The 12,385-nt window shown below is 41.6% G+C and overlaps 1 protein-coding gene across 1 annotated transcript in view; it reads left to right on the forward strand.

The window, feature by feature from the left end:
- The first annotated feature begins 6,174 nt into the window (after nucleotides 1-6,174).
- Nucleotides 6,175-12,385, forward strand: part of ndufs2 (NADH:ubiquinone oxidoreductase core subunit S2) — a 36,769-nt gene continuing 30,558 nt past the window's right edge. The window contains exon 1 of the mRNA XM_060923676.1: nucleotides 6,175-6,312. Coding sequence (XP_060779659.1) covers nucleotides 6,209-6,312 — 104 coding nt within the window. The 5' untranslated portion in view covers nucleotides 6,175-6,208. The remainder of the gene's footprint in view (nucleotides 6,313-12,385) is intronic.

Here is a 12,385-nt window from a genome sequence, read left to right on the forward strand (position 1 = left end):
TGCTGTGATGTTTCTCTCCCTCCAGATTAAATGGACAGTGACTCAAAAATCACTGAAATACATGAATACTAAATGAACAGTTTGCTCTGATGGTGCAGTTCATGTGGCCTTTTCTGCTTTCCCGTCGGTGCGCTATCCGCTGCGTTTCGCCCTTCTTTAATCCACATTTCTGCGAATTTCTCAGCAGGGAAGGAACGCACGTCTGGCCCATTGACAGCGAGGAAAAGAAGGCTGTTCAGTGTGGATACACATTCATTCTGTTGCGCTCATCAGTAAGGATGTGATTCATGGCGCTAAATCCACATTCACACTCTGATTATCTACAATGTATCTATTTGCTGGGGATGTTCGTAGGGTTGCCAACTTTCTCATATCCAAATGAGGGACACTACGTTCACACTGCAGGCTGAAGTGACTCAAATCCGATCTTTTCGCCCATATGTGACCTGTATCCGATCTTTTATTGACAATATGAACGACACAGATCCGATTTTTTCAAATCCGACCCAGGCCGTTTGGATATGTGGTCCTAATTCCGATTCCTATCCGCTCTTTTCATATGCGACTTCAGTTTGAACCGCCAGGTCGCATTCATCCGACTTACATGTCATCAACAAGCCACAAACGTCACTATTCTGCGCTGAAGTAGGCGGCGGGTCTCTCAAAAAAAGTTACAACAACATGGTGCATAATCACGGGCGCAGATAGAGGGTGGGACTTGTCCCACCCAGATTTAAATTCACCTCGTTCGGTCCCCCCCACTTATAGGGAGGAAAAAACATCTATGCTGTCTTTCTTTGCATAAGGCAAACCTCACGGAAAAATCAAAAGACTAATTACCATTCGGTTTATTGAGGTGTACAGCAGTGTATACATAGTTGCAACAACTCACATAAAACAAAGACTGATATTCGGTTGGTTGAGCTGCGCAGACTGCACAGGTTGCGAGCTCGAGCTTGGTTGCTATAGTAACCCACAACAAGTTTGACAGGCATATCGGGGTTGGGGTTGGTTTGCTGGCAGCTTTGTCCCCCCCAGTTTTTTGTCCCCCCCAGTTCCAAAAACGTATCTGCGCCCCTGCGCATGACATCAATGCGAGGGACGCTTCGGGCTGTGAAGGTTCTGAATCTTCCCAATGGAAGGACGCAGAGGTTAGGGAGCTGATTTCCATTTGGGGGGATGCAGCTATTCAAGCTAGATTGGATGGGTCATACCGCAACCGGGCGGTTTTACTTCCGTAAACACTGGCCATGCTCACTGCGTGTGACGTCGTCGTATCCTACAATGCACATGCGGAACACTTTTAGGTCGCTTTTCGTTCATACTGAGGATCACATACAAGTCGCATATATTTGTTAATGTGAACGACCTCACAAAAAAATCGGATTTCACAAAAAAATCGGAATTGAGCATTAAGCCTTGCAGTGTGAACGTAGCGTTAGTTCCGGGTGCGGACAAGTACCGGTACAGGCCCTGTACACGCACCCCAGCGCCCCAAAATAGTTACAGTACCGAATCGCCTTTAGGTGAGTGTTTCAAATGTAGGCCACTATAAATTCATTTCTAAAATAGAGCTTTTAAAAATTAATAGACCAATTAATGGATATTTTTAAGTAACTTAATGCAAAATAACAAACAATTCTAATATTATTGTCTCATTTTTCTCTTTTAAACTTTGGCCAAATAATTCATCAGGCCATATTTATGAAGGCAATGTCATAAACTGAAAAATGATTTGCTGTAGCTGTAAAACCCTGATATTTGCTTAATTATCCATTTGAAAACCCTAAGAACCTTCTGCAATGCTTCATAGCAGAAGAAGAAGAGAGAAAGACATCACAAAGGCAGGAGTGAGGCAGAAAAGCTCCCCTACTATAGGCTGAGGTCTATCCTGTTTCGGAAGGGTGTTTTTTAAGCTATCTGCTATCCTTATCGAACAGTTAGGCTGTATCCACTGGCTGCACCATCTGCTCTAGTTTAATTTGATGCCTATTTTGTCAGTATAGCTTAAAAATTCAGGATATGGCAACAGTGAATGGTTTTAAATCGCAGATGACCGCGACTCGCGGTAATTGCGCTTCTCACGGCAATTACGCGATTTACACCACAGCATTGGAGTGAGGGGCAGGATCTGTCCCTGACAGGACAAATTAAAATTACCCAAAAAATGGGATGTCCCGCCCAATACGGGACGGTTGGCAACCCTAGACGTTCGTGAACATCAAAGCTGCCACTTCGGGTCATTTTGAAAGTGAGTGCAATGTAGACCATAGAAAACTGTGTCACAACATGCCTGTCATGTCAACTTTTTTTTTTGGTTTGTTTGTTTGTTTTATTGACGGGGTTGTCCCCGAGGATTTTTTTTTCAGCAGAGATAAAAACCAGAGGGGGGGATGATCCCCACCATCCCCCCCAGCAAATCTCACCCAGGTTGTCTGTGTCTATATTACCCCTTTTTCCACCAAATCAGTTCCAGGGCTGGTTCGGGGCCAGTGCTGGTGCTGGTTCACAACTTGTTCAACTTGCGAGCCAGCTGAGAACCAGTTTGCTTTTCCATAGCTCGGGGTGCTAAGGGGAGCCACGTCATTACGTCGCTGTATACATCAGTTACATCGCTGTATACGTCAGTTATGTTGCTGCGTTTGCATAAACTTTGGCGCGAACATCGAAGCAACTACAACACAGAGAAGAAGAAGAAGCAGCAACAACAACAAAAATAATGGATGACTTTGAGTTTGTACAGCTGCTGCTTCTCGTTGCTTAAAAATGGCGACCTTTCGCGGTCTTGTTATTGTTGTTGGTCTTAACAACTCCACCCCCCCCACTGACGTAAGCGGTTCTTTCCTCTGGCCCAGCAAAGAGTTGGTGCTAGCCTGGAACCATTTTTTTGGCCCCAGAGCCAGTTCTTTGTCAGTGGAAACAGAAAACCCGGTTCCGAACCAGCCCTGGAACTGCTTTGGTGGAAAAGGGGCATGTATCAGCCCTGTGATGACCTGGTGACTTATCCAGGGTGTACCCCGCCTTTCGCCCGTAGTCAGCTGGGATAGGCTCCACCTTGCCTGCGACCCTGTAGAACAGGATAAAGTGGCTAGAGATAATGAGATGAGATGAGATAATGAGATGAGATGAGATGAGATGAGATGAGATGAGATGTACTCAGGCTACCAGTCAGTGTGTGACCCCGCCCCCCTTTTGAAAAATCCTAGCTCCACCCCTGTGAAGGAACAACTCTTGAAGTGAACTGAACCTCTTCACCTAGATGTACTGTCTGTCACCATGATTGACATTTCCTTGACCCGCCTCCCTGACGACACACGCAAGGACGTGAATGATGATTGGCTGGAGTCAAACTTGCATACATGTCAACCTATACGGAATGTCCGTATTTTATACGGATTTGATTCAATAAACGTAGTATACGGGCGTACAAATAAAGTTATATGGATTCTTTAAAAAAACTTCAATATTTATTTAGGGCTATAATCAATTCTCACGATGATAAAAGAGCGCATAACATTTACAAACGTACTGTACACCACAGACAGCCAGTAAAGAGTCTTATGAAATCGCGCGTTATCTTGTGGTAGCGAGACTTCGTTCCACTTTTGATCATGCGCACACCGCATTGCGAGAATCCCGCCAACCGTGAAGTCATAGACATATAAACATAGGCCCTGTCCACACGGCAACGGATTCAGGTGAATCTGATAAAATTGTTTATCGTTTCGGCCTGGCGTCCACACGGCACCGGCGTTTTGGGTGCCCCAAAACGAAATCTTTTGAGAACGGGTTCCAGAGTGGAAAGATCTGGCAACGGCGCCGTTGTGAAGTCGTCTGGATGAGTAGAACGGATTTGTTTATGATGATGTCACAACCACATGTGCTTCACGCCGGGTAGAAGTGTAACGAACTCGATGCGAGTTGTCAACAAATCCTATAACTTGGTTCATGAAACGCGCTTACAAAATATTTTCACTGTGAATATTTATTGTGTAATGGTGCAAAAAGAGAGAGAGAGAGAATAGCCCTTAGGGCAGAGTCAATCCCGCCAGCAAAAATAGGGAAAAAAAAAAGGAGCGATCTCACCTCTTCAGATGTTGGTTTAAGTCCTACAATACATTCCTCAAAAAGGGCGTAGAAGAGCAAATTAATCCATCAATGTATAGCATTCAATTTATTCCGGACCATTAAAGACGCCACCTTCCGCATAGAATCATACGTCATCTTCGCCACCATATTGGATGGGTCAAAGCGGAGAATAAAGATGCTTCATTCATGTGCTGCGTTTAACTGTACCAACAGGTTTACCGTCCAAACGAGATCACATGAGATTACCTTTCACAGGTGAGACTGGAAAAATACTTTTCATTGTATTTGGTCATTATAACGTAATTTTACGAACAGATTTTCCTGACTTTGTGGCTAATATGAAGTCTCGCGCATAATAGCCGCTCGGTGAAACCTGTCTCCAAACAACGAAGTATTTCCTTCGTAACTACGCTGATAACACTTTGTGTTTTTGCCAAACATTGGAGCTTTGTATTCATTCTGAAGGTTTATTGTTATTAATATTGAATAAAAAGTAACTGGGATATATCATTGTTAATTATCATTCAAATTTTAGGTAAATTATTTTAATTTGCATCTTATACGGATTTTATAAGGGAAATACGGATTTTGGACGTTGGTTATACAGGTAGGGTGACCACCTGTCCCGCATAGCGCGTGCGCGTACAGCATTTGAAGCCGAATTTATGCGTCCCGCAAATTCAGAACGTGTCCCGCATAATCGATGCTTGCTGAGGGGGCTGTCGCTCTCCCCGGGCCACCCAGGCAGCCAAACGAATATTACGAGTACTTGACATTTCAGCACACCACCGTCGCCACTATAGACTGTAGAACAAAACCACACACCCCTCACAACTGACTGGTTGTTGTCAACTTTTTGTTGTTGCCATGACACCGCACTCACATGCACAGACAGTGACGAGGGACGCAGGTGCAACGCATGCATTGCTTTCATATTAAAAAATGGAGAAAGGTACCGGGGAGATGGCAGGTGAGGCACCGCCACCTCCAGTTAAAAAGAGAAGGTGTATGTACAGGAAAGAGTGGGGAAATGAATATTTGTGGCTGAAAGGGGTTGAGGGGGATACCGAGAGGGCTTTTTGTGACCTTTGCAAAACATCTTTCTCAATCAGACATGGCGGGGAATACGATGTGAAACGACACAGGCTCGCGGAGACTCACAAGAAACGTGTGCAACAGAAAGAAACGTCTAAATCTATGGATGCTTTCCTCCGACCCAAAAACGACTCTCTAGCTGACAAAGTGACTGCGGCAGAGGTGACGAGTGTGTATCACACTGTCCAACACGCAATATCATATCAGGCAGGAGATTGTGGCACAAAGCTGTGGTTGTGAGTTAAGAGACTTTTTTTCTACTGTTTCTGTGGTGCTGAGCCACTACAATTCCTGTTAATCCACTGAAAACTAAATGGAGACTTGTCACTATTCCTGCTGTACTGATGCACTGCAAAGCCTCAGACTCAATATTATATTATGATTGATTTAAAGTGAATAAATTGTAATGGAAAATAAATAAAATTGAGTAGCTTCAGTAAATCATAAGTGGAAGTGTGTCTGTCAAGTCATTGAATGGTCAAAATATTATGAATGTTTATTTAAAAAAAACCACACACATTTGGTGGCCTGTTCATGACCATACATCACCAATAACAGCAGAATAGGGTATTATTGATATACCATGTAAGGTAGTATGTGCTAGAAATGGGTAAACCACTATCTGTGAGTCTTCCAGCGGCTGGCGCGGTGCAGTGGGGGTGGCGTCCCACATTGTCCCTCAAAAACATACCCCTTGTCCCCCCTTGGGCTTATGAGCAGGTGGTCACCCTATATACAGGTTTGATTGACCAAAGGTTGACATGAATGAACTTGTCGTGTTGCCAGTCTCCCAGCCGAGACCGTGTTTATGGCAAGAATTGCTGGCACGGATTGTCTCGTCTGACATGATGACTATTGTAAAAGACACAAAGATCGTATAGTCTGAACGCGCCATAAGATGAAAGAATGAATACTGAGCCTTTTTACTGAGAGGAATAAAAGTGGGTAATAACTCCGCCCGTCGCTAGGTGGCAGTAGGTGAAGTGTGTCTGTGTTAACGCTGCCAGTCGGTCGGCCAGGGAAAATGGCGGCGACTATGCTGAGGTCGCTTAAACAACTCGGACGTCCTTCAGCAGCGATTTTAAACAAAAATGTCTTGACTCCTGCATGCGCCTTGCTTCAGAGGAGGTAAATGATTTTGTGGAGACGATAAAATGAAGTCAAACGCTGATTTTTAAACGTTGTTTGGGCTGAGAAATCAGCGGTTTTCTTAACCCTTTGATGCAAAACATGGGTCAAAAGTGACCCGGCTGAGTTTTTATCTTCTATATCTTTGCAGTAAATTAATTCCATCATTCAGTATTCAAGGTATTCCTCAATTAACTCGTTTTTGATAATCATACATCCTTATTTTATTTTTTCCTTTCGTACTTTTTGAATAAAACCCCTTTTTGTATCACTACCCTTCTAATGCACAACATGGGTCAAAAACGACCTGCATTCATTTTCCAGGTTATTTCATGTATGGCTGAGTGTTTCTATGATATACTTTTGAAATACATTCATTTTGTCATTTACTTTTCCAAATATGCAGTAAATATCTTGTTTCTGTTTAGCACAATTCATCATTTTAATTTTTCCTTTAAGTTATGAACAAGCACAGCTTTTTGAAAGGGAGGTTCAGGGTTTTATTAGGTGGTGCACAGGCAACTTTTTATTGGTCAATGTTAAAAAGACAAAGGAAATGGTGATAGATTTTAGCAAAAAAGGAATACCTATCTCCCCATCCAAGATTAATGGCGAACAGATAGAGCGGGTCTCATCTTACAAGTATTTGGGAATAGAGATAGACGACAGATTGTGTTTTAACCAGTGTGCACAGACCAAATGTAAGAAGCTACAACAGAGGATGTTCTTTCTTAGGAAACTCAAAGATTTTAGATTAGACTGCGGTATTCTCCAATTGTTTTATAAATCACTTTTACAGAGTATTTTATCATTTGGGCTAATCTGCGTCTATGGAAATATGCACGTACAGGACCACAAAAAATTGCAGCATATCATTAAATCAGCCAGCCGGGTTATTGGTGTGGACCAGACATCTGCAGTCGAGCTGTACAATGAGCTTATTTTAAGAAAGATGGATCAAATTTTAACTGACCCAACACATCCTCTGTTCCCAAAGTTTTTAAGAAGCACCAGGTCTAATAACAGATTTCTGCAGAGGCCAATCAGGACAGCGAGGTACCACAAATCATTTGTACCCACAGCAATAAGACTATACAATAACAAACCAAAAACAACTGTTGCACTTTAGTTCACTCATCTGTACAAATTTCCTTTTATGCATTTTATTTATTTTATGTAGCGCACAGTTTTTATCCTTTGTTTTTGTTTTATTGTATTTATCTTACATCACACCTTTTATCACAGATTTATTTTAATGTGGTATGTCTGTCTGTCTGTCTATATGTCTTTGGTATGTTTTGAGATGTGCAATATGGACCACTTGAGTTTCCCCCTGCACTGTAAAAAAAAAAAGAATAGTTGAGAATACTTGAAATTTCAAGGCAACCGTCTGCATTAAGAATTTTATGTTTTGCCAATGATGTGCCCATGATAATCCAAGCTATAACACTGTTATCTTTATTAAGAATTCTTAAGTCAATTTTCAATTCCTCATTCTGCCAACATGGATTTCTCTTTTTGCTGAACAGTGGCATTCACAGTAGTACAAAAAGGCAATTGAGGTTATCACAATTTATCATTAAACTATACATGCCTTTTCTCATTGTTCTACACAATTACAAAACTTCAATAATGTGCAATAAACTTCACACTTTTTTTTTTTTTTTTTTAGATTTTTTTTTGGGGGGGGGCTTTTTTCACCTTTATTGGATAGGACAGTGTAGAGACAGGAAACGAGCGGGAGAGAGAGAGACGGGGAGGGATCGGGAAATGGCCTCGGGTCGGACTCAAACCCATGTCCCTGGGTTTATGGTATGGCGCCTTATCCACCTGAGCCACGATGCCCCCGACTTCACACTTTTTAAAAAACTTTTTCAATAAGCACTTTTGAACAAAATCAAGTATTTGTATAATTACAGCGCATGCCCCCTGAGTTCAATCTATTTTCCGTCTTTTTAAGCATGAATAGGCTACATGGGGTTTCATTTCTTTAATCAAAACATGGCCCTTCAGTACGTGAACTTGGTTTCACAGGCCAAGCTACAGTGCAATAATAAGTGCACTTGTAATTGGGGCGTCTTGTCATTCTAATCTAGCTGCTCTGAAACACAAGCTACATCCATGTCAAAACATTCATGTTTAAGGGGGGGACATGGCCCTTCTAACTGTTAAGATGCAGATTGACCCTGCACAGCCTAAATACACACTGGCTGGTTCAGAACATGGGCCTGCACAACTTCAACCGGAGAGAGAACCACATTGCCCAGCCCTTGCATTTGGGAGAGGAAACCTCGTGTCTTGGTCATTAAGAGCATGCGCTGAATAAACACTTGTGGCAATTATGTATTTCAATTCAGATTATTCACTATTGTGTATTTACACATCATTGAGGTGCACCCTATCAGTTTGATGTGGATTTTTCTGTTCGTTAATAATTATTCATATTTTCTTGTCCATTCAATTGTGAATATGGAATTACTTGAACAAAGCGTAATTCTATTTTTTACAGTGTGGGGGATAATGAAGTTTACCTTGACCTTTTGTAATTCTACATCAAGTTTACACACATGGGTCAGAACCGACCCGCATGCATTTACTCCAGCGTTTGGTGGGAACTGTGAATTGTGCTTGTGTCAGACATTTCACAGCTCAGCACAGCGCCCTTTGCCCATCTCATACATGGAAGTAATGTTTTTCAATTGTTCTAACATTACCTTAGAAAAAAATCGATTGTTTAGGTTCCCTTGAGAGTGAGTAGATTACTTGTCAGAAAGTTACAAGTAATTTACTATTGGCTGCTGAGCTGTTGACACATTCTACTTTAGTTAGCTAATTTTATTGTAGTTGGCTTCGCTAACTACATAGTTAATAAATAAATAACTGGCCCCGTTCACTGCTAAAGTAATTACTTGAAACACATTATTATTATAGTATTAAGACATTTAATTTTAAATCACACTTGGATGACCCATGTGTAGTAATATAAAAAGTGTTTTTGTTCATAAAGTAGGAAAGAAAAAATTAAATTAATGATTTGTGGTAATTAAAAACAAGATATTTAAAGAATACTTGGCATATTCAATCATAAAATAAATTGATTTCAAAAGATAGAGCAAAGAAAAACTCAGTCAGCATGAAATAACCTGGAAAATGAATGCGGGTAATTTTTGACCCATTAGAAGGGGTGTGCATATGTTTTGCATCAAAGGGTTCAAACTGCCTTGATGTGCTTTAGGGTTTAAAGCTTTTATTGAGTGTGTGTTGGTTTAACTACGTGTGTCATGAGATTATGTGGCTGACTAAATATTGTGCCTTTCTGTACTCAGGACTTTTAAATGTCCTCATACACAGTTATGAGGTACAGTATTTGTCTGACTGTTCTCACAGCCCTCATTATTCACCATGTTAATCAAAGGGAACATTTTGTAAATATTAATAGTGGGTGATCATGCCCTAAAATACTAGCTGGCTTGTAATATTTGTAATTTAAAGAAAAAAAGATGAGGCCTTTTTATTTTTTTCTCACACTTGTCTAATTGCTAGTTAGAGTTTTTAGATTAGATAAAACTTTATTGATCCCTTTGGGAGGGTTCCCTCAGGGAAATTAAGATTCCAGCAGCATCATTACAGGAGAAATAGAAAATAGAGAAAAAACTTCTAGAATAATTAAATTAAGTATTTACATATACAAATAAGGGTGGCATGGTGGTGTAGTGGTTAGCGCTGTCACCTCACAGCAAGAAGGTCCTGGGTTCGAGCCCCGTGGCCAACGAGGGCCTTTCTGTGTGGAGTTTGCATGTTCTCCCCGTGTCCGCGTGGGTTTCCTCCGGGTGCTCCGGTTTCCCCCACAGTCCAAAGACATGCAGGTTAGGTTAACTGGTGACTCTAAATTGAGCGTAGGTGTGAATGTGAGTGTGAATGGTTGTCTGTGTCTATGTGTCAGCCCTGTGATGACCTGGCGACTTGTCCAGGGTGTACCCCGCCTTTCGCCCGTAGTCAGCTGGGATAGGCTCCAGCTTGCCTGCGACCCTGTAGAACAGGATAAAGCGGCTACAGATAATGAGATGAATAAGATATGGGGAAGAGAGGAAGGGGGGGGGCAGCAGGAGAGATATTGCACATTGTCCGGTATTGCTTATTGTTAGGCTACTGCTCCTTCCCATCCTCTGTCCTCCTGTTACCACGACAGAAGGTGGAGAAGTTCACGGGCACGTTGGGCACCTATGAAGTGGTCTCTCCTCTGCTCTGCACATTTACTGAGGACTCGTACAAGACCTCTGATTTGTTGAGGAGCGTTGGCTATAAGCCTGTATTGAAAGAGGGTGCAGCACCAACAATTTAAAGGAAATGAAAACTACAAGAAAAGGAAAGTAAGTTCAGTTGCACCAGTTCTCCCGGAGTGTGAGCCGAGGGTTGTTGCTAAAACCCGGGACAGGACGGGATGTGACACGTTATTGCTCGGGCAGTGCCCACATCTGGTGATGTCCCTTGTTTTAGTAATTGCCTGAGTCGAGCAGTAATGGCGGAGTACTCAGTATGGAGAATAAGTGGACCAGCTGTCTGATTTCTCCGCTGGATATGCTTGCCTCAGCAGCAGTATCTTACCCTTGCATGGAAGAAGTGAATAAATGGAGAACTGAACAAACAACTGAAAGTCAGATTGTTTCAAAACAATTGGCCACAAGATCGGCCTTCAAGAAGCGAGAAAACAAACGGGTAAGATGCGACTCTCATTTGGATTAAAAACAAACAAACAAAACAAAATACCCCCACATTGTTTACTTGCATTTAGATTAGTACATGTAACTTGTATTGTGTATTTAAGTTACCAGTATAAGATTATTTAATTTGCTTCAGAATGTGATCCTCAGTTCATCTAATTATTTAATTAGCCTTTTACATTTTATCAGCGAAAATGTGTACATGTACAGTGCTCAGCGTAAATGAGTACACCCCCTTTGAAAAGTAACATTTTAAACAATATCTCAATGAACACAATTTCCAAAATGTTGAAAAGGCAAAGTTTAATATAACATCTGTAACTTATAACGTGAAAGTAAGGTTAATAATATAAACTTAGATTACACATTTTTCAGTTTTACTCAAATTAGGGTGGTGCAAAAATGAGTACACCCTACAACAAAAACTACTACATCTAGTACTTTGTATGGCCTCCATGATTTTTAATGACAGCACCAAGTCTTCTAGGCATGGAATGAACAAGTTGACGACATTTTGCAACATCAATCTTTTTCCATTCTTCAACAATGACCTCTTTTAGTGACTGGATGCTGGATGGAGAGTGATGCTCAACTTGTCTCTTCAGAATTCCCCAAAGACTAGATAGAACTCGACGCCAACGGTGTCAATGGGGATGCCTCCGCCCAGTAGACTACATGCCTTATTAAGTTGTGATTTGGGGATGGACATTTGACCTCACAGTAATCTTGACCTGGTGAAATTACTTGTCTCAGCCTTGGAGACATTGTGTTCACAAGGTTTTCGGACAGACATTTGACCTCACAGTGACCTTGACCTTAGACCTTTTGATCTCAAAATCTAATCAGTTTATCTTTGTCTCCAAATGCACAAATGGTGAAAGTTTGGTGAAATTCTTTTCATCTGCCTTGGAGATATTGTGTTCACAAAGTTTGCGGACAGACATTTGACCTCACAGTGAACTTGACCTTAGACCTTTTGATCTCAAAATCTAATCAGTTCATGTTTGTCCCAAAGCTCACAAATGGTGAAAGTTTGGTGAAATTCCTTTCATTAGCCTTTGAGATATCACGTTCACAAGGTTTCGGGATGGACGCATGGACAGACGGACAACCCGAAAACATAATGCCTCCTGCACCTTACGGTGGCGGAGGCATAAAAATAATTTCTTTCCACCACAAAGGTGAAGGCTACAAGAAGATCAGCAAAGCTTTACTTATCAGTCAGAATACTGTAGCAAAAGTGGTACAAAAATCTAAGAAAGATGCAACTGCAACCATCTCACAGAGGCGTCCAGGTCGTCTATGGAAGTTAACACCTCGACAGGAGCATCTTCTGATGAGGAGGGTTGAAG

This window comes from Neoarius graeffei, chromosome 1 (assembly GCF_027579695.1).
Source record: "Neoarius graeffei isolate fNeoGra1 chromosome 1, fNeoGra1.pri, whole genome shotgun sequence".
Taxonomy (NCBI): Eukaryota; Metazoa; Chordata; class Actinopteri; order Siluriformes; family Ariidae; genus Neoarius; species Neoarius graeffei.